The following is a 25,784-nucleotide window of genomic DNA, read 5'->3' as shown; positions in this document are numbered from 1 at the left end:
CAGTGAATTCCACTTGCCCAAAACCCTCTGGGTGAAAAAGTTTTTCCTCATGTCCCCTCTAATCCTTTTACCAATCACCCTAAATCTATGCCCCCTGATAATTGACCCCTCAGAGAAAACAGATCTTTCCTATCTACCCTTTCTAGGCCCCTCATAATTTTGTACCCCTCAATTAGGTCATCCCTCAGCCGCCTCTGTTCTAAGGAAAACAACCCTAGCCTTTTCAATCTTTCCTCATAGCTGCAGTTTTCAAGCCCTGGCAACATTATTGTAAATCTCCTCTGTGCTCACTCCAGAGCAATTATGTCCTTCCTGTGCTGTTGACCAGAACTCTGTACACAATTCCAGCTGTAGCCTAACCAGCATGTTATACAGTTCCATCATTACATTCCTGCTTTTGTATTCAATACCTCGTCCAATAAAGGAAAGCATGCCATATTACCACCTTTACCACCTTATCCACATGTCCTGCCACTTTCAGGGATTTGTGGGCATGCACTCCACGGTCTCTCACTTCCTCAACCCCTCTCAATATCCTCCCCTTTATTGAATATTCCCTTGCTTTGTTTGTCTTCCCCAAATGCATTATCTTTCTCTTTTCTGGATTGAACTTTTCCGCCCATTCAACCAGACAATTGATATAATTCTGGAGGCAACAGCTATCCTCTTCACTATAAACTACATGGCCAATTTTTGTCATCTGCAAATTTCCCCATCATACCTCCCGCATTTAAGAACAAATCATTAATATATACAACAAAAAGCAAAGGCCGCAACACTGAGACTTGTGGAACACCACTGGAAACCGTTTTCCATTCGCAAAAACATCCATTGATCATTACCCTTTGTTTCCTGTCACTGAGCTAATTTTGGATCCAACTTGCCACCTTTCCCCTGTACCCCATGGGATTTCACTTTTTGACCAGTCTGCCATGCCAAATGCCTTACTAAAATCCATGTAGACAATATCCACTGCACCACCCTCCTCAATCCTCCTTGTTACTTCCTCAAACAATTCTATTAAGTTAATAAGACATGATCTTCCCCTAACAAAACCATGCTCGCTATCCCTGACCAATCTGTGCTTTTCTCAGTGACAGTTTATCCTGTCTCTCAGAATTGATTCCAATAATTTTCCCACCATCAAAGTCAGACTGACTGGCCTATTCCTCGCACTCTTTTTAAATATTGGCACAACGTTTGCAAACCTTTAATCTTCTGGTACCTCGCCTGTATCTAGTGAGGATTGGAAAATGATCCTTAGAGCATCCGCTATTTCCTCTCTGGCTTCCTTTTTAACAACCTGGGATACAATCCATCCAGCCCTGATAATTTATCCACCTTCAAGGATGTCAGTCCCTCCAGTACTTCATCTCTCCTTATGCTTATTGTATCTAATATTTCACAATCCTCTTTAACTAGAATGTCTGTATCATCCCTGAGGAGAACAAGATAGGAAATGGACGACCAACCTTCTTACTAAATGAATGATAATTTCACTCATGTGGAGATGGTGGCTTGGTGGCCATGTCACTGGATTAGTGATCAAGAGTCCCAGGAAAATACCCTGGGGATGTATTCAAATCCCACTACGGCAGCTGGTGGAATTTAAATTCGCTTCATAAATCTAGAATATAAAGTTAGTCTCAGTAATGGTGACCATGAAACTTTCGATTGTTGTAAAAGTCCACCTGGTTCACTAATGTCCATTAGGGAAGGAAATCTGCCAGCCTTAACCTGGTCTGGGCCTACAAGTGACTCCAGGCCCACAACAATGTGGTTGATCCTTAAACTGCCCTTTAAAATGCCTGAGCAAGCCACTCAGTTCAAGGACAATTGGGGATGGGCAACAAATGCTGGCCTTGCCAGTGATGCCCACATTCCATGAAAGAATAAAGAAAAAAAAAAATGTAATAGATCACATCCTATAACAAAAAAACACAAGCTTATGTGAATAGAACTTTGCAGCTTATTGGTCTAATTGTGAAAGAGGACTACCTAAAAAGTTTTGTTTTCGACTCTCTTTGCAGTAGATTTTCTGTGCATCTCTTGCAGGGTGCGTGAAAGCTTTGGTGAGCTTGGACACTATTCCTTATGGGTGGTAAAGGCCAACCTGAGTAATGCAAGCGGACCAGTCAACTGTAAAATCATCGTTGACCACGAAGCCATTAACAACAACCTTCGTATGTACACTTGTGAAGTGCTACCACATTTTGTCCTGTTCAGAGTGAAAAGGGTAATGTTTTTTCTAGAGAGTGGAGAAAGGGCAATATCCTTTTTATTACTGCCCCGGGAGGGAGTGGGAATTCTATCAAGAGAGCTCCAACAAAGTGTTTCTCTTTCTTGTGAGGGTATGGAATAAGTTTTTCAATAAGAGCCATATCTATAATATGTCTCAAACTGATAATTGTTAAGTAGTGGTGAAGTCTGATGACAGTAGTGGGTTGATGCACTGACTGTGGATTTTGCATGTAGTAAACAGCATGGTTGCAAATCCTGATTAATTTTGTTTTTTCTTCTGGGTTAATTTAATTCCCTCCATTTCTGTTTGAATTTCTCTCGCAATGCTTTACTGCCTCAAAATAAAAAGAAAATCTTTGTCTCTTTCTACAGCTATTTTATATGCATTCCTTGTCTTTGGTGGATTGGCCATTTTGAAGTGTTTAGTGCAGTTAATACTGAGGTAAGTGCCATAATTTAAAGTATTTATTAAACAAATGGAAGTTTAATTTTCACCACTCGTTGACAGAGCCATATCGATAGGGCAGGCTACAGGTGAGTCCATCGCCTGGCCTCTGTTTTTGATATCAGCTAGTGCTTACAATTGATCTCAGTGCCCTCAGAGAGGGCAAAGTTGCACAGTCTTCAGATTTACAGTCCTGAAGGAGGTCTGTCAGCCCAGTGCATTATTTTGGGCCCTTCTCTATAAACTCAAATTCTTTCTATTCCTCAAACTTTCAAAAGCTGTATGTATTCTACTTCTACCACTGTTTCTGGTCTCCATTCTATATCCTGACAACATCTGCATAATTTTTGGTGATTAGATTTTAACTCTCGTTACTGCTAAGTAGCTGTAATTCTTCTCAATCTACCTCATCGAGATTCCATAGTTTTGGATTCCTCTATTGGAGCTCCTTTTGGCTTAATGAAAAGAGCTTCAGTTTCTCAGAAATTCCACATATCTAAAGCCCTTCACCCCAGGTGCTATAGTAAATCTCCACAGTTCACTCTTCCCAGCCTTGGCACTACCCAGACTTTCAGCTCCTGCTCAACATCCAAACACCTCTGTTGAATTAGGGCTGACCTTGTTAAGAACAGAGGAGGAGGTTGGAGGGTGACTTTATACCACTGCTTAAAATGATACGGGTATGAGGCAGCAGATTATATACAGTGAGCGAGAGGTCTAGAACAAGGGGATGTAGATACATGATTAAATGTAGAAGGTTTACGACATCATGCACAAAAGTTTTTGCCTGCTCTGTGGTTGTGGAATGCACTACTGGAGTTAGTGATTGAAATTGAGAATTTAAGAATGTTAAGTCGGTGTTGAAGGAAAGGGGGACAAGGGATATGTGAATAGGACTACTCGTGTGACACAGAAATAGGCAATATTTTAAGCATTGTAGATAGAAGCACACAGTTGCAAAGAGTCATCGATAGGTTAAGTGAATGGGCAAAACTCTGAATGAGTTTCACTGTAGGCAAATTTGTGGCCATCCGCTTTGGACCTGAAAAAGATGCAACAGGGTACTTTCTAAATGGTGAAAAGCTAGAAACAGTGGAGGTCCAAAGAGACTTGCGGGAATGGCAGGTGTGAGGGGGGTCCAGATACAGATCATTAAAATGAACACGTGCAGTGAGCAATCAAAAAGGCTAATGGTTAGCTGGCTTTTATATCTTGAGAAATAAAATGTGAGGGGGTAGAAGTCCTGCTTCAGCTATGCAAAGCCCTAGTTAGATCACACCTGGAGCACAGTGAGCAGTTCTGGGCACCACACCTTAGGAAGTCTTTTAATCTGAAGGATAAGTGATGGGGGGAGGGAAGTCTAATTTTGGCTTATTTCTCCCCCCCAGGCTTCGTTATGTTAGAAATCTGATGTTCCGCTTTTCGAATCGTGTTGAGATGGAACGGTTAATCAATTCTGTAAGTAATGAACTTCAGATTTATTTGTTTGGAAGTGCCTGTAGAAGGGGAAAATGGGCACTGTGTGTACTCCACAGATTGCGTTAGATTAACTGAGGATGCAGATAAGTGACCTAGGAGTCTTGGTGGACTGAGTGCCTAACCAGTGCTCAACAAAGCTACCAGAATAAAAACAAAAAACTACTGCGGATGCTGGAAATCCAAAACAAAAACAGAATTACCTGGAAAAACTCAGCAGGTCTGGCAGCATCGGCGGAGAAGAAAAGAGTTGACGTTTCGAGTCCTCATAATCCTTCAGCAGAACTGAGTAAAGTTAGGAGAGAGGTGAAATATAAGCTGGTTTGAGGTGGGGGGGGGGGGGGCGGGGGGTGGGGGGGGGTAGAAGTTGGGGGTGGGGTGGGTGTAGGGACAAGCAAGCAGTGATAGGAGCAGATAATCAAAAGATGTCACAGACAAAAGGAACAAAGAGGTGTTGAAGGTGGTGATATTATCTAATGTTGAACCACAAGTAGACTGCAAGTCAGAGGAGATTGTAATCAAGCTGCACTGGTCAGACCCTGTTGCCAGTAATGTGTCCAGTTCTGGTTGCTGAGATACAAGGGAGAAATTCCAACTCTGGACATAGAGAGAGGAGCCATTAGGCTGTTCCCAGAGTTGTGGATCTGAGCTAAGGGAAACACTGGGGAGACTTGGGCTTTTCAGCCTGCGAGCCTAATCTTCCCTCATGGTGAGGGAGGAGGGAGGGACTGTATTTTTATCTTTGCTTGATGATAAGTAGTATCTGTTCACAGAACCTATTTGGTTTCTCTTCCTCTTTGAGATCTTGCTGCCAATAGAGCGTTTTTAAAAAAAATCTAAAATGTGTGCTTTGCTTCAAAGGAGCTAGGATCACCAAACCATGTAAACGACAATACAAATCGTGGTAATCTGGTGCCAGGACGTAATCCAGTCTCCAGTCGACTTCGTTCACTTGACACCTTTCGAGGGTAACTTGATTTTGGACCCTTTCAAAGTCCTTGCTGTTATCAAATGCCAATGTGTATCTTCCAGCCCAACCCTGCCAAGCTCCTAAAATAGAGCCGTTATTGTAATGAAACAAAGACATTAAAAACAGCTCCTCTTCTCCACCCCATCGAGTTTGGGCTGAATGGCCTGTTTGCTGTATATTCTATGTAATTCTATATTTTGGCTTTCAAGTGAGACTGAGGGGAGATGTATTGGTCAGGATGTAACCAGATTTCTGTATGATCTTCTAGACTGGCTTTGGTGATCATGATCTTTGTTAACTATGGAGGTGGAAGGTACTGGTTCTTCAAACATGAAAGCTGGAATGGTAGGTCAGATGATTTTTTTTTGTGTACATGTGTCTGCAGTTACCTATCACCAGTCTGGTCTGCGTGGTGGTCACCATTTGTTATACTGTGAATGAATTGCTCTTTGAACTAAGGGTTCAGGGGACCTTTTTTAAAAAAAAACTGATCTTGTTTGCTCATGTCATGCTGTGCATTATGCAAATGCTGGTATAATCCTGCCCTTTCACTGATTTTATGTAAACATCTGGACACAGCACAGGAAAATGTATATTCATTTTGGCTTATGGTGTTTCTGACATTTTAAAAAGCTTTTGGGCAGGATTTTGCTTTTGGCAAATGGGCTCGGCAGGGGCGGTCGGGATGCCGACCACCGCCCGTGATTGGCTCCACACCGCAATTTCATGCCGGTGAGCCAGTTAAGGCCTGCCTTGCGTGGATCGTGAGCGGCAGCACTCAGCGCTGCCTGTGCAGGCGGGGGGAGGAGGGAGAGCCGGGCCTAGCACGCAGTCCGCACATGCGTGAGAAAGAGTGCTTCAATCTCCCTGAGGCATGGAGCTGCCTCGGAGATTGAAGCGCTGTGTAAATAAATAAATAAAAAATAATGAGAAAAATGTTTTTAATAAAACATTTCCCCTCACGTGACTCTGTGTTGTTAATTCAAAAATAGTGTTTATTTAATGTTTATTTGCTTTAGGGTGAGGTTTCCTAAAAAATGTAAAGACTGCTTTGCCTTTTCGCCGGCCTGCCAACCGTTAGGTTGGATGGGCAGTGTAAATTTGAATTTAATTAGATTGTTAATGGCCTTAATAGGCCTCTTAATTATCAGTGGGCGTGCAGCTGACTTAGCGCGTGCCTGCTGAACGAAATATCGCGAGATTGCGTGATGACGTTGGGACACACATCATTTTACGCTCGGGTGCACGTCCGCAGGCCAAGCATAATTTTCTGCCCTTTATCTTAATCTAAAAAATGTTTGTGTGCAGTTTCTGTCTGGATCTGTAATGCTGGTGTTTTCTGACTTCCAACTTTATAGGGTTAACAATTGCAGATTTGGTGTTTCCATGGTAAGCAGTTTTTTGTGAATTTTTTTTACATGGTGTGCTTATGCTATAGAATCAACTTTGCGGTCTTGGACTGGCAATTACTTTATAATCCTAAATAACACTGATGTTAGCTATGAATCTTGAGTCAGATGGTGCGGGTTCAAGTTCCATTTCAGGGAGAGTACAAATTCCAGTCTGACACTTCAGTATGGTACTGAGGGAACGCTAGGATATCAGAGGTGCCATCTTTCAGAGGAGCTGTTAACCAAGGTCCCAGTTGGGCATAAATGGCACTGTTTAAAGAAGAGCAGGGGAATTCTCCTCTTGTTCCAGCCAACGTTTATTGCTCAACCAACCTAACTAAAAAAAAAATAGATTCTGGTCATGCTTGTGGGAGCTTGCTGAGTGCAATTTGGCTGCCATGCTTCTTACCTTGCATCAGGGAAACTCTGTTTCAAATGAACTTCATTGGCTGTAAAGTGATTTGGGATGTCCTGAAGTTGTGTAAAATGCTTTATAAATGCGAGTATTTTTTTCTGTCTACCTTTTTGGAAAAGTCGATGCAAAAAATGGTGGTGGTACTAACAGGAAGTGAAAGCATCTGCAAGATTTGTTACAGATATACTTATTTTGTATGTGGTTTCCTGTGAATTAAGCCATTTTTAATCTTAACCATTTGAATTCTTCAAAAATACAAATGCAATTTTTAATTAAACTGCACAGGAAGTGTTTTTCCACTCATTCAATTTAAACGAATGACATGAGTTAAACAGCATTGGATTAAGAGGAAAAATTGGAGTGTATGCCTTTAAACTTGTATAAAACAAGTTGATATTCTTAATTCATATCATTCATTTAAATTGAAACAGTGGAAAAACACCACCTGTGCGGTTTAATTAAAAATGCACAATTTGTGTTTCTGAAGAGTTCAAGTTGTCGCCAAGTTTAAAACAAGTTGACATGCTTATTATTTTTGAATGTACTAATGTGTCTAAGCAAGAAGTTTCTGCATTTATATGCCCTAGGTTTGTGTTTATCCTGGGAACATCTGTTGCCCTCTCCCTGAGCTCAGCGTTGCAGGCTAACCGCTCCAGGTGGAAACTGCTGGGTAAAGTTGCTTGGAGGACTGCAGCCCTGATACTACTTGGGATCTTTATCATCAACCCAAACTACTGCAAGGGGCCACGTAAGTGTTCGTTTGGACACGTGCTTGAATGTTTTAACGATTTGGTTTCTTTAACTAGTGATAATCATTCAGAGTTAGTCTGTCGACCTCCATTTACTTGGTGATTTCCAGTGAAATCTTGTGACATATGGTAGCAGGAAATAGTTAACCACTCACCAATGCACCGGTCCAGCTCCCTTTCATGCTTTCCTGCACCACATGGCTTGTACACATGAACTGGATTAGTACATTTCTTACACCCAATTTGTGAACCTGCCCATTTCATGAAATGGCCAGTCAAATTGCCCATTCCCTGAAAAGGGCAGCCTTCCTGCACAGTTCATGAAACCCAGTTTGACCACCCAGCTCATGAAATGGGCATTGGAAAACTTGCCCAGTTCATGAAATGGCCAACTTTTATGAATAAAATATAACAAATATATAATCTGCTTAATTCTGTTTACTGTCCTCATGTTTCATCCAGTATTATATCCAAACCATTCAGATATAGCTTATTTTCATCAATGATTACAATATAGCAAAAACAAATTGAAACAATTCATACATGCTGTTGGATCCAGTGGCCCTGGTTTGTTGGGGCTAAAGGATCTGCATTGCATGCTTGTTTCAGGGTGACCGAGCTGGTACCAGGGCAGAAGATCAGTAGACTGTTCTTAGAAGAAACACATTCTGTTTATTTACAAAAGGAACTCAGCAGCTACACTTTGGTGCTTACAACCCAAAACTCTGTCTTTACTCTTCAGACTCTAACTCCAGACTACTCTACACAGCCTGCACTACTCTGCTATTGGGTATCAAGATCATGTGATCTTACATTACAACATTTGTCTTAAAGGTGTATTACACATCAGATTATTACATTCCTCCCCTAACTCATATATAGTAAATTTTAGGAATTTTTCTCAAAATATCAAATTATTCTCACACACAAATAATTTACAAAGTCAGTCTTTCTGGGGGTTTTCTTGTGTGTAGAACGTTTCAGCTCTACAGCTTCTGATGTTTTATCCAGAACCTCCTTTACAGTAGTCCTCTGCGCATCTGGTTCTTCAGTAAGTACCTGCAAATCTGTTTTTTCGACTCTTTCAGGTACAGCCAGCCCTTCAGACACACCTGTACTCGGTTGAGTTCTTTCATGAACACTGGTGGAATCATTTTTCGGTATTTTGCTTTTCCTCCTCTTATATGATCCACATGTCTCGGTATGACTCGATCTTCTACTTTCGCCTGGTAGAAGTTACTGCACTTTTTTTCACCAAACAACCATGTTGGTCCTTCTCTAAAATTCTTCACAAACACTTTGTCCTATGTTAAACACCCTGTCACGACTGCGAAAGTATGTCCAATTTTCTGACTTCCTGACTTCTTTCCACCTTCCTCCCCACCCCCCCCACCCCAAGTTTGGCATAATTAGGTTCAACCTCAATCAGAAATGGCGCTTTATCAACAATTCTGCAAGTGTGACACTTGTTGTCGTATGAAGGGTGGTTCTATAATGGAAAAGGAAACTTCTAATTTAATCGCTGTAGAATCTCCAGACAATTTCTTCATACCAGATTTGAACATCTGAACTGCTCTCTCGGTCAGTCCATTTGAAAAAGGGTGGCATGGCGAAGTTTTCACATGAGTAATACCATTGAGGCTGATAAATCAGTGAAATTCAACACTCGTAAATACTGTTCCATTATCTGATATGACCACTTCAGGTAGTCCGTTGATTGTGAAACTTTACCATCGCTTGTCAACTGTAGCAGATGTCAGCGACTTCATATATGTCCATCCATTTTGAGTGAGCGTCGACGATAAGTAGAAACATTGTTCCCATAGAAGGCCCCGCATAGTGTGTACCCGCACCCATGGCCTTACTGGCCACACTTGGGTGGGTGGGGGGGGGGGTAACGGCGTTGTTGGAGAGAATTTTTGTACTTGCTGACACTGCATACAACTTCTCACTAAGTTTTCTATATCTCCATCCATCCATCCATCCCAGGCCATCATAGATAGCTGTGTGCTTTTGCCTTCATTCTGGAAATTCTGGGATGTGTACTGTGAAGTTCAGATAACATGGCTTTCGTCCTTTAGGAGGAACAATCACTTGTGCTCCCCACAATAAGGCACCTTCCTGGTTGGTCATTTCGTATCTTTGCTAGAAATACGGTTTCATTTAATCAGATTTCTTGTTCTTGTGACCAGCCATGAAGAACTTGATCTCGCACTTTGGATAAGTGGGTCTCGATTTGTTCAATCTTTAATCTGTCTAGCACATATCGGTGATGAGTCCAGGATGTTCAATAACAATGAATTCTTGAGGAATTGGAATATCATCATCTTTTACTTGCATGGGCAAATGACTGAGTGCATCTGCATTTGCAATTTGACTTCTGGGCCTGTGAAAGAAGGTATATTCATACGCTGCCAAGATCAATGCCCATCTTTGTGCCCTTGCTGAGGCTATGGGGGCATAGCCTTATCTTCGCTAAACAATCCCAATAATGGCTTGTGGTCCGATACAATAGGAAAATGACGACCTTGCACATATTGATGAAACTTCTTAGCATCAAAAATGGTTGACAGGACACCTTTTCCTATTTGAGAGTACCCTTTTTCTGCTGTATTGAGTGTTCTTGATATATATCCTATAGGTCATTCTGATCCATCATCCATTCAATGGGAAAGCACTGCTCCAACTCCATAGGGAGATGCGTCACACATTAATACCAACTCTTTTTTAGGTCAAAATGTACTAGAGGTGTAGATGATTGTAACAACAGTTTCACATTTGTGCAAGCTTCTTATTGTGGTGGTCGCCAAGACCATCGCTGATTTTTCTTGAGCAAGTAATACAGTGGTGCCAGTTTTGTCAACAAATTAGGCAAGAAGCGTCCTTGGTAATTAATCATCCCCAAGAATGATTTCAGTTTGGAAGTATTCTTTGGCGCTGGTGCTTCTCTAATGGCTTTCACGTTTTCATAAACTGGATGTAGGCCCTGTGACCTAGGTAAGTTACCTCTTTCGTTTGGAATGTGCACTTATAGTTTTTTTCAATCTCACTCCAACCTGTGAAAAACATTTCAAAACTCCTTCCAAATTCATCAAATGTTCCTTTTCAGTGAGTCCAGTCACAAGAACATCATCCAAGTGCCTAATCGGAAGATGAGGTGCTGTTCCTCCAGTTTGCGTTGGGCTTCACTGGAACATTGCAGCAGACCAAGGACGGACACGTGGGCATGGGAACAGGATGGTGTGTTGAAAAGGCAAGCGACAGGAAGGTCATGATTGTGGACAGACCAAAGCTGTTCCGCAAAGTGGTCACCCAGTGTGCGTCTCCTCTGCATTGCGGCCACCTTCCTGTTGTTTGCCATTTCAACACACACTCTCTCCTTGGCCTGCTGCAAAGTTCCAGTGAAGCCCAACGTAAACTGGAGGAACAACATCTTCCAATTAGGCACTTTAACAGCCTTTCGCACTGAACATTTGAGCTCAACAACTTCAAACCCTGAACTCTCCTCTATCTTCACCCTTTTTTTTAATCCCCCCTCCCCTTTTCTTAAATTTTATTTTTTAATCCACATTTATTTTTATTCATTTACTTCCTTTTTATCCCTTTCTCCAGCCTTTTTCCCCAACCACCACCCCCAAAAGGGGGAATCTGTTACTTGTCCCATGTTCTTTCAGAGTGCGTACCCTTGTTCTGCCATTAACACATTCTGCGTTCTTACCTTTATGTCACTATCAGCACCACCTTTAACCCTTATCACTACCATTAACACTCCCCGTTGTTTTTTGTCCATGGCATCTTTGTCAATTTCTCTCTAGCCCCCACCTATCGCTGGCCTTCTATCCAGGTTCACTTGCTTCACCCCCCCTTAAATAGTATAAATTTCATCACATTTCTACTTCTCTTTAACTCTGAAGAAGGGTCATCCAGGCTCCAAACGTTAATTCTGTTTCTCTCCACAGATGCTGTCAGACCTGCTGAGTTTTTTCAGCATTTTCTGTTTTTATTTCACACACAGGCCAGACATGGAGAGGCGTTAGTTTCCTTCCCTGAAGGACGGATTTTTATGACAATGGAAGTGACCAGATTCATTGCATTCCGTTTCCCATGGTGGGATTTGAACTCCCAACTCTGGATTTATTAGTCCGGTTCCATAATCTGTTGGTTACTTGCCATCCTTCAAAGGATACTTGGGTGGAAGCAGAAGGCCGATGAATGCACATGTGGGGAAAATGGTGAATGATAGAACAAAACCCAGTGGATTTTGATGGGTTCAGTTTTCTGAATCTGTGCTACATACATGAAAACATAAAAAAACTAACACCGAAGAAAGCCGATAAAGAGTAATCCAGCCTAATCCTGCTTTCCAGCTCTTGGTTTGTAACCCTGTAGGTTATGGCACTTCAAGTGCATATTCAAATATATTTTTAAATGCAGTGAGGGTTTCTGCCTCTACCACACTTTCAGGAAATGAATTCCAGACCCCCATCAGCTTCTGGGTGAAAACGTTTCTCCCCTCCAATCCTTCTACCAATTATTTAAAATCTATTCCCTGTGGTTATCAACCCCTCTCTGCTAAGGGAAATAGGTCCCTCATCATCTTATATGTGTCAATTAAATCACAACTCTCAACCCCCTCTAATCCCAGCCTATCCAATCTTTCCTCATAGCAAATATTTTCCAGTCCTTGCAACATGCTAGCGAATCTCTTCTGTACTGTCTCTAGTGTGTTCACATCCTCCTTGTAATGGAGTGACCAGAACAATATGCACTAGTGTTTCACACCACTCAAGCATAACCTCCCTGCTGTTACCCTCTCTGCCGTGGCATGGAAGGTATAAGTAACCTGTAAGTCACCTTAATCACCTTTATCTCCCTGTCCTTGCTTTGGGATCTGTGAACATGCACTGCAAGGTTTGTGTGTTTCCCTGCATTACTGAGTCCTACCATTTGTGAATCCTGTTGCATTGTCTCACACATCTCTGGATTGAATTCCATTTGCCACTTTTCTGCCACCTAGCCAGCCCATTGATCTCTTCCTGCACTCTACAGCTTTCTTCTTCACTAGGCCAATTTTATCATCAAACTTTCAATCATGCCCCCTAAATTTAAGCCTAAATCATTGATGTGTCAAGGAAAGGACTAAGCCCTGCAGGACATCATTGGGGGGTAAAAAAGGGCCTTCCAATCACAAAATCAATCTTTGACTGTTAGTGGCAGGAAGCAAAAGCCGAGTCAATTTTGGATCCAACTTTCCACTTTCCCTGAGATCTATGAACTTATAATTTGCTGATCAGACTGCTATGTGGGACCTTGTTCTAAGCCTTGCTTGTTCATGATACCTCTTTTTATTCCCCAATCATTTTGCCCACCACCAGGGCTGACTGGCCTGTAATTAGTTGGGCTACCCTTTCCTCTTTTTTTTAAACAATAGTACAACATTAGCAGTCTTCCAGTCCTCTGACATCGAGCTGCTAGCCAGTGACGATTAGAGACTGATGCTCAGAGGTTCCCTTTTACCTTCCCTTCTCTTAAGCAGCCTGGGATACACTTCTTCTAGGCCTGATGATTTCTCCACTTTTAAGGATGCTAAACCTTCCTCCGTCATTGTTTATCCCACCTAACATTTCGTGGTCCTGCTCTTTAACTACAATGTACGCATTGCCCTCTCTTTTGTGAAGAAGTATTCAATAAGAACCATGCCTACATTTTCTGCCTCCACACACATCATTATCTTTTTGGTTTCTAATCGGCTCTGTTCTTTCCTTGGCTATCTTCTTGCTTTTTATGTATTTGTAAAGTTTCCTTGGGTATTCTTTGATTTTACTTGCCAATATTTTTTCATGTCCTTTTTTGCTCTCCTAATTTCATTTTCCTTTTCACCCCTGTGTTTTCTATACTCCTTCAGGCTTTTTGCAGTATTAAGCTCTCTGCGTCTGATATAAACTTCCCTTTATTTGCCTTATCTTACTCTGTGAGCTCTTTGACATCCAGGAGGCTCTAGATTTGGGGGTTGGACCCTTTTACTTTGTGGGAATGTATTTGTCCTGAACCGTCTTTGTTATCTTGAATGCTTCCCACTCATTTGACACTGGTTTACCTCAAGGAGCTGTTTCCAGTCCACTTTTTCCACATAGACCGATGAGCGATGGATGCCAGAGTATATAGTACTTTTTTATTTTGCCTGCCAATTTGAAGCTGATTTTCTCTTATAAATGGGGTACAGTTGTCTAATGGTCCTGACAGCACTGCAGTATAATGCCAATTTCTCCTTTTGTGCATTTAAAAAAAAACTTACGTTCTTGTATTCAGTTGAGTTGACATGACACTTCTGAGCTGTTGAATGAAATGAGGAACGTAGTTAACTTTAATGTGATGAGTTGTTAGAATATTGCTGAAAATAGATGCATATTGTGGAAGCTTTTTGTCTTGCACTCGTTAGGACAAAGGCAAGAATGCTAAATTTCAAAACAATCGCAACAATTTATACTATAGAAGAAGAGGGTGCTGATTGGTTGAAATCAGTCAAGCTTGTAATGTGGCTCATTTACACTTGCTCGAAGCACCATACATTCATATGTCGGGACCAGTTTTCTGCAAGCAAAAGGAATATGTTCAAGCCTTGTGCCTTTTTGAATTATCTGGCAGCTTGGGGAGCCTAAGTTTCCCTGTTGCTTTCTCCATTGCAATACCTCAGCCAATCAGAGTCGACTTGCCAACCAATTGGCACCCTTTTCTCCTGTAGTACAAATTGTTGTGATCGTTTGAGATTTTGCATTCTTGCCCTTGTCCTGATGAGTGCAAGATTAAAAAGCTTCAGTGACATGTCTCTTTTCAGCAATGTTCAAAACCTGTACTATTAAGCCACAGTTGCTAGAATATTAAAAAGCAGTTGAAAATGATTCATTTGATGCAGCAGGCTGAGGATTAATGCAATGACAAGTTATTTTCTTTGCCTTATTTCCATTTTACACAGCCTCCTAATTGCTAACTAGTTTTGCTAGCCAAGGATATGGAGTCAAGGCAGGTGGGTGGAGTTAAAATGCCAATCAACCATGATCTTATTGAATGGCGGCAGATCAACCTTGAGGGGCTGAATGGCCTACCCTTGTTCCTGTATTCCTGTAGTTACATTTAGAGAGCGTGTGACTCATTTGGGACGATGGGTTGACGATGTCAGCTAACTTAATGAATTTAGATGAAGCACTCTATTATTTTTGTGCACACTGGCGCATGAAAAACTTCTCAGTTTTTTGAAGCATGAAAGTACCAGGAATTCTTAAAAATAATGAGCTTTCAATGTGAACATCGCACTTGAGAATGTGCAAGAGTACTGGAGGATCTAGCATAAAGGATCTAAACTTCCTGTAAGGCAGTTAATTGATTACTCCCTACCCAGGGAAAAAGTCTTTTTACTTCCATCATGGAGGAAAATGACAGGGGATTTTGAGGGGTCTATGCTACCAAGTGGGATGGAAGAAGTCAACCCAAGGCATTCACTGTTTGAAGTTGAGCCAGGACAAGGGAACCTGGGCAAACTGAGAAAAGACAAATTTAGGAAGCCACATTGCAGCGTAGTTAGAGCCTGAGTCCACAGGCCTCATTCCAATATTGCACCTATTTCTGGGCAAGTTGGTGAAGTTGGTTAGAAGTTGGCACAAGCCCTGAATACTTTTCAGGGTCTAAGACAACCTAACAAGAGGCCCTTGATGGGAAGGCAGGAGGCCTTAGACAAAGTCAGCAGGTGAGTTTTTAAAAAAAAAAAAATTGCCCTAATGTGAACCCAGGAGAGAAGAGTGTTCCTCCCTGCTTCCACAGTAAAATTGCGACCACTGACAGCCCAGGCTTGCCCCAAAAGAGTAATGGCTAGATAGATTGCATAGGGCTTCAGCTAAGGCTGCATAAATATGTGTTGATCAAAATGTTTAATGAGCTGGATAGATATCTGGTTAGAAGCATGTTGAAAGGTAAGTACAAATAGGAATCTGTTATGCCCACAGAATCACCCTGTTTGGAAGTTAGCCAATCAACGGTGTAAACTAAAAGGGGCAATGCGTACTCTCAATTTTACTCAATTTATTTTTTTGCGAGGGAGTAATGTTAAAAGTATTTAGAACTTGTCCTCAGGAGGGTGAAGCCAGTTGATGGAATTATCTGTGGAAGGTACAGGCTCGATGGGCTGAAGAGCTGTTTCTGATTCCATGCTTTCCTCCTCCCCGTAGTTTCCTGGGATACCCTGCGGATCCCTGGTGTACTTCAGAGGCTGGGTCTGACCTACGGTGTGATTGCTGTCATGGAGCTGCTGTGTGGAAAATGTTGGCCTGAAATTCAATCTCTGGTAAATAAAATTTTGATATATTTCTCTGCAGCCTTGGTTCACACTCGAATACTTTGAATATTTTATTCTTAAGTTTTCAGCAGTGTGCTATCCTGAGCCCTGTACAAAGCAAATCATAATTTTAAAACAAGTGCATGTAAGAATAATGAACTTGCATGAAGAACTTTCAGCCCATGAGCTGCTTGGAATTGGCCGAATCTCAAGCCCTTGTTAAGGACAGTGGATGGCACAGTTGTAGGATGGGGAGCTTCCTTGGCACTTTCTAAGGTGTTGCAGTTGTGTTACAATGGCTGTTGCTTGTACTTGGGCTGAGTATTGAAGGAATCAGGAGTCCCCAGCACTGCCCAACTTTCAGGAGTTAAGCCTGCCTCCTGATACTTTGCGTACCAGTCAAGAGTAGCGGCGCCGTGTATTGTGATATGCAGCACAGCGGGTTATGGAGCGTAGAGTGAACTCTGTCTGACACACTGGAGTTGCTACACTCCAAATTTATTACAAGGTCTGCTGTGGTAAATTGTCGTCCTCTTAATGCAGCGGGGAGCAGTATGGGAACAGTAGTGTAGTGGCTGCTGGATGAATAGTAGAGGTCTGAATTGATATTTCGAAGAAAGTAAGTTCAAATCCCACCATCACGATTTGAAATCTATTTTACAGGAAATCTGGAAATAGGGTTGGTGTCAGTAAAAGTGACTATGAATGTATAATATAAAATCCCAAATGTTTCATTAATGTCATTTAGGAATGGTAACCTACCATCCTTATCTGTTCTGGTCCATATGTAACTCCTGTCCCACACAAACTTAGTTGACTCTTTAATTTCCCTTTGAAATGGGCTAACGAGTTGTTTCAAGAAGCTGGCCCATCACCTTCTCCAGGGTAACTAAGGATGAGCAATAAATGCCAGCCTTACCAGTGATGTGCACATTCCAATAATGAATTTTAACAAATCTATACTACAATTTGTACTTTGCCCTATTCTTCAAAGCTGTGTATAGTTAAAAATTAGTTATGAGGAAACACCCTATACAAGTGTTGGATTAACTGGTGTTAACTCTTTAGTTTGGCTCTTTCACAGTGCAGGTGAGCGCTGATAAGTGCAGGCTTGAAGTACCCTTGGAGCCATTTCCTGTAGATTAGAATTTTTGCAATGGGTTTCTTTTTAAAGCTTCTGCTATTGAGACGTGCTCTCTGCAACGACAAATAACATTGCATTATTTTAAAATTTGGCTTTATATTTTTGTAGGATAGTTGGTGGTCTCCAGTCAGGGATGTTTTGATCTACTGGCCCCAGTGGATCTTGATTCTGCTGTTGGAATGTGTTTGGCTTTGTCTGACTTTCCTGTTGCCTGTACCAGGTTGCCCACGGTAAGTCCTCATTTTCCTGTGGTTGCTAGAATGGAACAAATGATTTATTTCCCAACAGGGGCAAAATAGCATCCAGCAAGGGGAGAAACATGACAGCCACATGCCATTGGTTTCCAAACTGGAGGTCTCGGGGCTGCAGTGGTTCCCCCAAAACCGCTGTCTGTTGACAGTAATAAAACTTCTGCAATGATGCCACTATATTTTGGAAGCCATGAAGGAGTAGAATGGGCGGGGTTGTCCCTGAGTGGGAATGTATTATCAGTAGTTCTGCCACTGCTGTTCAACTCTACATTCTTAAGAACAAGTTGAAGTGGCTTGAGGCATTTTTCTCCACTTAAGATGCTATATAAATGCAACTTGTTATAGTTGTATCCAAGTAAGAATCAAGAAGAAATCTTCATGAGAATTATTCTTCTACCAGTGTTAGGTCAAGTGGGGTTTGGTTTCCTCTCATCGTTGACCATGACAAGTTCAGCATACACTAAACCTCTTTTAAATACATTTGTTTTCAGGATATGGATGTTGCTGGCATTTATTGTCCATTCCTCAATTCTCCCCTAGCTCTCCTCATACCCTTTCTGAGCTCATCTTATCCATGAGACCCACCTCCACTCCCTCAGTCCTATGCCCAACAAACTACTGACCACTCAGCTTCCCTTCCCAGCTCTCATTTTAGCTGACATCAATAAGTGTGTTCTCCTCGGATTCTGTCCCCCTCTCCTTCAAGTATGCCGTCATCATTGATCGCCTCAAAAAGCCAACCCTCGACCCTACTGTCCTTGTAAACTACTGCCGCATCTCCAATCGCCCTTTCCCCTCCAAAGACTTTGAACATGTTGTCCCCTCCCAAATTTGTGGCCATCTTTCCTAGAACTCCATGTTTGAATCCCTCCAGTCAGGCTACTGCCCCTTCCACAGTAATAGAATGGCTATTATCAAAGTCGCAAATAGGATCCAAGCAATTGTGATGAAGGAAGCGAAATTATCCCTGCAGGTCCTCCTCAACCTGTCTGCAGTCTTTGACATAATTGATCACACTATCCTCCTCCAAAGCCATCATCCAGCTAGGTGGGACTGCACTTCCCTGGTTCCATTCTTATTTATCTAATTGTAGCCAGAGAATCACCATCAATGGTTTCTTTTCCCATTACTGTACAGTTACCTTGATGTTCTCCAAGGATCTATCCTTGCCCCCCCCCACCCCCCCCCCCCATTTTTCATCTACATGCTGTCCCTCAGTGATGTCATCTGAAAACACTGTCAGTTTCCACATTTCCCCTGGCGACATCCAGCGTTACCTCATCACTGCCTCTCTCGACCCCCTCCATAGTATCTGAATTGTAGGGCTACTTCTCCAGGACCCAGTACTGGATGAGCAGAAATTTCTTCCGGTTAAATATTGGGAAGACTGAAGCCATTGTCTTTGGTCCCTGTCCCAAACTCCATCTGTCTCCCTGATACTGAGGCTGAACCAGTCGTCTTGTGACCTTGATGTCAAATTTAGCCCTGAGATGAGCTTTCAATCACCCCTGCCATCACTAAGACCACCTGTTTCCACCTTCATAACATCATCTGTCTCCAACCCTGCTTTAGCTCTTCTGCTGCTGAAAGCCTCATCCATTCCTTTGTTACCTCTAGACTTAATTATTCTCATGTGTTGCTGACCAACCTCCCACATTCTACCCTCCATAAACTTGAATTATCCAAAACTCTGCCTATGGCCCAACTCATCTCCATGGCAACATGAATCGCATGGGCCTTGTATCCAGTTAGAAATGTTGATTAACTATTGCTGAGACCCCAACTCTCATCTTGGAAGTAAATGGGCATAAATACATAAATGTTTACAACTCAACATTCTCAACACTTTTCTGGGACTTTGGAGATTCTCATTCTAGCCACTGTCAGCATACAAGCTGCTGCCATCGTCTCCAAGTGTAAACACCTTGTGCTGCCTTCCCATTAAAACAATCTGGGTGCCCTTTAATCTCTAACAATCAAACCACCCAAGCTTGCTGTCGGGCAGACTTCAGGATGGGTCATATGACCCCTTCATTTTATTAAATTAGAGAGAGTCCCAAAACATAACTTTATAAACCTCAATTATCACAACTTCCACAGTTGCCCTGTGCAGGGCCTTGCTGTGTGAAAATTAAGTGTCACAGTTCCTAATTTACAACAGTGACTTCAGAAGTATTTAATTGTAAAGTGCTTTGGAATGCTGTTTGGTCATGAGTGCCATTTAATGCACGTCTGTCTAATGTGCCAAAGGAATGGAAACCTAGGGCATCCTTTCCATACCAGAAACACTGAAGCTAAATCAATCAGCCCCACCCCTGCTCTGCCCGAGACCAGCAAACTCAGCTTGACTCAAGATTTGCACAGGTGGCCTTTCTAGGTTCCTCTGCTGAGCCATCAATGGCATTTGTGCTATTTTTTTCCCTATCAAACCTTTAGTTAAAAAGGTGACAATGTTTTTTTTTGTTTATTAGAGGTTATCTTGGTCCTGGTGGGATTGGAGACTTTGGACAGTTTGTTAACTGTACTGGAGGAGCAGCAGGGTACATTGATCGGTGGCTGTTTGGAGAAAAGCACATTTATCAGCACCCTTCTTGCAAGGTAAGGAGCCGCTGAAGTTTATTTTTAGTTGGTGTCCTATAAATATCCTATAATGTTTTTTTGTTTGTGTAATGGATAGTTTCGTTTTTGTCATTATGTAAACAAAAAAATCAAAGCAGAGGCTTTGTTTTCAGTAATGACATGGTGCAATTCACTGTTTATTTCCTGAATTGAATCAGGGATAAAGATAAGAAGCTTACAATGTGGAGAAACATCTCTGCTTTTACAAAAAGAAAAGACCAGAACTCACCATCAAGCAGCATAGAGGCTGGGCAGCTAGTTTCCCCGCTTGCTGGGCTCCCCTCTGGTCCATCCCGGGCCACGCCTTCAGCTGATGTTTCAAATCCTGTTGCAGATTGGGTTTTGAGTGGCATGTAATAGATCCTGTTGACCCCTGCCTGCCCACCCAACCCCCTCCCCAAATTGTTGCTGTACCATCCAAAGCAATGTAGCTGGGACTAGTAACTCACCACAGTGGGGGACCAGACCTGTATCTTTGTTAATCCATTGTACTGGACTGAAAATGTCCAATTCACACAATGGTGCGGGAATGGTTTTGAGTTTGGTAAATTGATACCATCACAATGAGCTGCAGTACAAAAAAGATGTGTAATTGAAGTTCAAAATGTGACTTCTTTATAACATCCTGAAAGGGAGGAAGGGTGCCGTTGCTAGCTTGTGTCCTACGCTGATCAGACCTTTACAGCCAAAAGGCAATCAAACTAAACTGCACCACAAACTTATTGGATAATTAAATTTAATATTTTTAAAAAATGCCCTTGGAATACCAAGGTGATTAAAAATGATCATATACTGTATCTAAAACCCTGAGTAACCAACTGTTCAGTCACTGTTATAATGCAGAAGGAGAGAAATGACCAACTTCAGTTGTGGTTGCGGTAAAATCTTGCAAGACAGAAAATACTTTCCAGACACTTCGTAGGGTAACTGTACAGAGAACAATCTTTCCATGTCAATGCATAAATCAAATAATGTACAAATGGGTTTTTTTACTGGGAAGAAGTGTTCCCGTGGACACTGTACTATTCGAGGTAGGCAACTCCTTGTAGTTGAAACTATTAGTACTTCTGCAATTAAACATGATACAACGCATGTTTAAATCACAGAGCCCCTCCCATTTTTCCCCTACAAAGTGTGCCTGAAAATCTGATGACTTCCAATAATTGAGGATCAAAATGTTTTTGTGCATGCTTGAAATCTATTACAGTAGCAATATCACTTTTGACGGAACTGAACCTGAACTTCCCTTGTGCTCAGTCCATTTTGAATTTTCTTTTTTGTTATTTATCCTCTGCTCCCTTGCAGCTGCACTTGTTTCTTTCAGATGTCCCGTTGGAACTGAATGTAGGCAACATTATGTGTTTCACTTGCTGTATGTGATCGAGGTTCAGTGTTTGAGTATTGGGAGGAAAAGAGGAAATGTCAGCATTTATAAACCATAGTAAACCATTCAACCTCCTTTTTATATTGAACATGGCTGTTTAACTCCTGAATCAATTTAAAGGTTGGTGTTGCTGCACATAGGATGGAAAACACTGGATGAGAAAAGAATGAGACCTGTGGCAAGTGTAGAGGGGTGACCCATAGGAAATACATTCTAGCCTAGAAAGAAAGCAACTATCAAATATTAAATGGTATGGATTAGGTAAACTCAGAATTCCTTCAAAATACAGCAAGAAATTGGGACAAAAGTTTAATGGAGTGACAGATAGTTAGAATAATCTACCAGGGTAGAATAATAGAGGCACATGCTCTGAGATTATTCAAAATATATGGTGGAGAAATATGTTACGAAGAGGAAACCTTCAAAGGGCCAAGAGATGTTTTTTCTCTTCACTGGGTCTTCATTTATACACTGACTGAAGCTAATAAGAAGAGTCAGTCCCATATACAATGGCTGTTTTTGATCTCCATGTTTACAAGCATAACCCACAAGCCTCCCTGAGAATGACCACCAAGGGTTGTGTTTTCTGAGGAACATCAGAATATCATAACCCAACAAACCACTTAAATAGGACCTGAGTTTAAAGGCAAATTCAAATTAAGAAATGTTTGCCATCCTTATCTTTTCCTGTTGGGACTTTGTTCTTGGGGTTAAACAAGTTTCATGAAGCCTCTTCCTTCTGTTTTAAAATAGTTTTGCATTTTTTGATTGAGATGCAATAAACTTGGAATTATTTTTATTTTTAAGATACCTTATCACACTACAGTGCCATTTGATCCAGAGAACTTGCTGGGACTAATCAATTCGATTGTGATGGCATTTCTGGGATTACAGGTAACAGTCAGGGTCTTTGAACAATATATATCCGTAATATAAGAAGTTGTGATAAAATGTGAATGTACTGCACCCACTGACCATATATATAAACCCTTTGTGATGTGTTTCCTGACTGTCATTACAGTCTGAGGAACTGGGGTGAACATTTTGGGCTGTGTTGTATCCTGTCAGTTTAAAGGTCGAGAGAAACCAAATTCTTCTTGGTTCATGCAACCCCCATGTGGCTGCTGGATGTGGATGGATTGATTTTTGAGACTGGTTGCTGGAGGATGGGTGTTTCTAGTGACTGGGATTTTATTTATTGTATTTATTCATGGGATGTGGGCATCGCTGGCTAGGCCAACATTTATTGCCCATCCCAAATTGCCCTTAAGAAGGTGGTGGTGAACTGCCTTCTTGAACCGCTGCAGTTCCATGTGTTGTAGGCACACCCACAGTGCTGTTAAGGAGGGAGTTCCAGGATTTTGATCCTGCGACAGTGATTAATAGGCCCTTTCTTCCTTCCCTGTTGTGCGCTGCTTGGAAAATTTTGCACTAAACTATTTAAAAACAAATGAGCTTCCAGAAATCAAAACCACTTCAAAGTTACGCCCCTGCACCGACTTGGATTTAGAAATAAAGAAAAACTTGCGTTTATAAAACGCCTTTGATTTTGGGGCACCCTAAAATATTTAGCTGCCTTTGAAGTATAGTCACTATTATAGCATTGGAATGACACTGAAAGATGCTTAACATAGGTGGTAGTCTCATGGGTTGAGTATAGGAATCAGGAGCTGCATTCCACCCAAATATATGACGAACTTCAAAATTACAACTGAGTTTTTTCTTTCTTGGTACAATGTGGTTTTCTTTCCCTACAGGCTGGGAAGATTTTAATTATTTACAAAGGTCAAAATAAGCAGATTGTGCTAAGATTTTTCATTTGGAGCATACTGCTGGTGAGTGAATTTAAAAACAAACCTTTTGATAGATAAAGTAAAGAACTTTGTTTTGAAGTGTTCCTTGTTTGTCTCATCCAATGATCTGCTTTGTTAACCCTAGGGTGTTATTTCAGCCATCCTTACAAAATGTTCCAAAGACCACGGTTTCATTCCAGTCAACAAAAATTTATGGTATGTATGTAGTCGCATTGAACAAGGCAGTGATTTAGTGCAGCACGACTGACATTCCGAAATGCTGCGGATATTGCCACTAACCCCAGGTATTCTGACCTGTCTGAAATGTGTGTTTTGCAGAGCAAATGCAGTTTTATGAATGACTCATTTGTCCTGATTGTAACTGCCTGTAAAACATCTGCTTCAGTAATCTGTAATGAGGGACTCATTCCCAGCAGTCAAGGAGGAGATGAGTTTGCGCAATGGACTATATAATGGTTTTTTTTTTAAAAAAAGGGCCCTAGGGTAAGTAATTACAAATTATTAACAAGATGCTGTCCATTGTCCTCATTGGTGGAGTATTAGAGGAAAGTGGAGTAGAGATCAAGTTTCTATCTCTGGTAGTGTGCTGGCTGAAGGCTCTTTGACCAGTGGTAGCATGTTGCAGAGTGTTATGTAATAGAGTATCATTAGAAGAGCAGGCAGGGATGTAGAACTGCAGGTGCAGTAAAGTTTGATGAGGAGAAGGATCAGGATTTTGAAATTCATTGTCTTGAGCCAGTGGCAGGGTAGGGAAACACGTGAAATTTGAGGAAGGAAAAGGTGCAAAGCAAGAATTCTGGATAAGTTAGACCTTTAACGTGGCACTCGGGCAGCCAGCAAGAAGTTCATTTGGAGGATGACTGATGTAGATGAGCAACCTCAGTGAGGTTGAGCTAGGCATGGAGAACGGAAATAGGCAGACAGTTGGTTATGGGGAGGAATAAAGCCGCTGAAGGATTTGGTAATGATTTTGAAATTGAGGGAAAGGGAGTTTGGTATTGATGTATTTGAAACTTAAATTAGGGTCTAAATGGAGATGGAAATCAGGCTTGAGGGGACATCCAGGAAAGGGGTAATGGCATAGGTGTTTCAATAGGATGGAGAAAGGCAAGCAAATTGGGCTGTAAATCTTTTGACTCTTGCACAGTTTGGTATCAGATGACTTGGCAGAAATGTGGAGTCCAGGGTGGTAATGGGGTCAAGCTGGACACTGCACCCAAGCTTATGGATAATATTGCTGAGAGTTAAGTGCACAAACTGTGGATCCTCACTCTCACCCTGCCCAAGTATGAAACTTTGTTTTTTAAAAAAACAAATCAATGTCTGTCTTTTGGAATGTGATTTGCCTATCAATGTTTTTATAGATGGCTGGAGGGAATGGAATTAAGATAGAACAATACCCTCCCTTCCTCAACTCTCTCTGTTTTTGAGGCTGAGAAAGCAACTTAGCAGTCTTGTTCATTTGAGCACTTGTCACATCCTCTCGGTTTGAGCCAAAATGTTCCAGTTTTCATCTGATCTACAATCTAGTCTTTTTTTTTGTCATCTTAGAACACAGCACAGCTAAGGAAACTTTGTGTTCATTATGTTCATGTAGGCAAGTGTGGATTTATTAGAGTGATATCTGCCACTGTAACCTTTCACTTGCTTTTTGTCTTCCATGTACAGGTCCATCTCTTATGTTACGACACTAAGTTCTTTTGCTTATGTTCTTCTCTTGCTGATCTATTTTATGGTGGATGTGAAGAAATACTGGACTGGAGCTCCCTTTTTCTATCCAGGTATGGAAAATTCCTTTATCCCACAATTACAGGATTTTCTCCACCGTATATTTTTTAAAACAATTTTATTCTTTCATGGGACGTGAGTGTTGCTGGCAACGGCAGCATTCATTGCCTGTCCCTAACTGCCCTTAAACTGACTGGCTTGCTAGGCCAATTCAGAGGGCGGTTAAGAGTCAACCACATTGATGTGGGCCTGGAGTTACATGTAGGCCAGACCAGATAAGGGCAGCAGTTTTCCTTCCCTAAAGGACAATAGTGAACTAGATGGGTTTTACAACAATCAATAGTTTCATGGTCACTATTACTGAGATTAAGTTTAAATTCCAGATTTATTAATTGAATTTAAATTCCACCAGCTGCCGTGGTGGGATTTGAACCCATGACCCCACAGCATTAGCCTGGCTTCTGGATTACTAGCTTAGCAACTTTACCACTATGCCAGTATCGTCCCATTCACTCGTCTCCCTCCCATTCCCAGAAAGAAACCTTCAGCTGGGGAGAGTATGATGGTCTCACAAGCCTGTTCAGTGGTGATCCGAAGAGGTTATTTCTTCTTGCTGTACAGGCACTTGGTATTTTTAAGCAGGGTGCACCAGCAAACGCTGAGGAATTTTGGCTCTTGTGAATTTTCACACCAGCCTCTTTCCCACAGGTGAGAGTGGGACAGTGTGAATCCACGGGATTCTCCATTTTTGCCAGCGACACTGCTGAGTTTGGCAATGGGCTGACCCAGTTGGTACCTTTGCCTTCCCTCTGCTGTGTGGTCACCCTCTCT

At 41.7% G+C, this 25,784-nt stretch overlaps 1 protein-coding gene across 3 annotated transcripts in view; it reads left to right on the top strand.

Annotated features, from left to right (window-relative positions):
* hgsnat (heparan-alpha-glucosaminide N-acetyltransferase) overlaps window positions 1-25,784 on the top strand; it is a 44,285-nt gene that overhangs the window by 13,632 nt on the left and 4,869 nt on the right. For 2 of the 3 annotated variants that reach the window (XM_078535147.1, XM_078535222.1), the window contains 14 exons: window positions 2,056-2,183; window positions 2,614-2,683; window positions 4,075-4,144; window positions 5,024-5,130; window positions 5,401-5,477; window positions 6,491-6,521; window positions 7,526-7,686; window positions 15,907-16,022; window positions 17,266-17,387; window positions 19,880-20,006; window positions 22,219-22,305; window positions 23,169-23,246; window positions 23,350-23,420; window positions 24,894-25,006. In XM_078535147.1, the coding sequence (XP_078391273.1) occupies window positions 2,056-2,183; window positions 2,614-2,683; window positions 4,075-4,144; window positions 5,024-5,130; window positions 5,401-5,477; window positions 6,491-6,521; window positions 7,526-7,686; window positions 15,907-16,022; window positions 17,266-17,387; window positions 19,880-20,006; window positions 22,219-22,305; window positions 23,169-23,246; window positions 23,350-23,420; window positions 24,894-25,006 (1,358 nt within the window). The remainder of the gene's footprint in view (window positions 1-2,055; window positions 2,184-2,613; window positions 2,684-4,074; window positions 4,145-5,023; window positions 5,131-5,400; window positions 5,478-6,490; window positions 6,522-7,525; window positions 7,687-15,906; window positions 16,023-17,265; window positions 17,388-19,879; window positions 20,007-22,218; window positions 22,306-23,168; window positions 23,247-23,349; window positions 23,421-24,893; window positions 25,007-25,784) is intronic. The other variant, XM_078535178.1, reaches the window with a different exon arrangement.

This window comes from Cetorhinus maximus, chromosome 1, assembly GCF_964194155.1.
Source record: "Cetorhinus maximus chromosome 1, sCetMax3.hap1.1, whole genome shotgun sequence".
Classification (NCBI taxonomy): Eukaryota; Metazoa; Chordata; class Chondrichthyes; order Lamniformes; family Cetorhinidae; genus Cetorhinus; species Cetorhinus maximus.
Note: the sequence above shows the minus strand (reverse complement) of the source record. Positions and strands in the feature narration are given on the sequence as shown.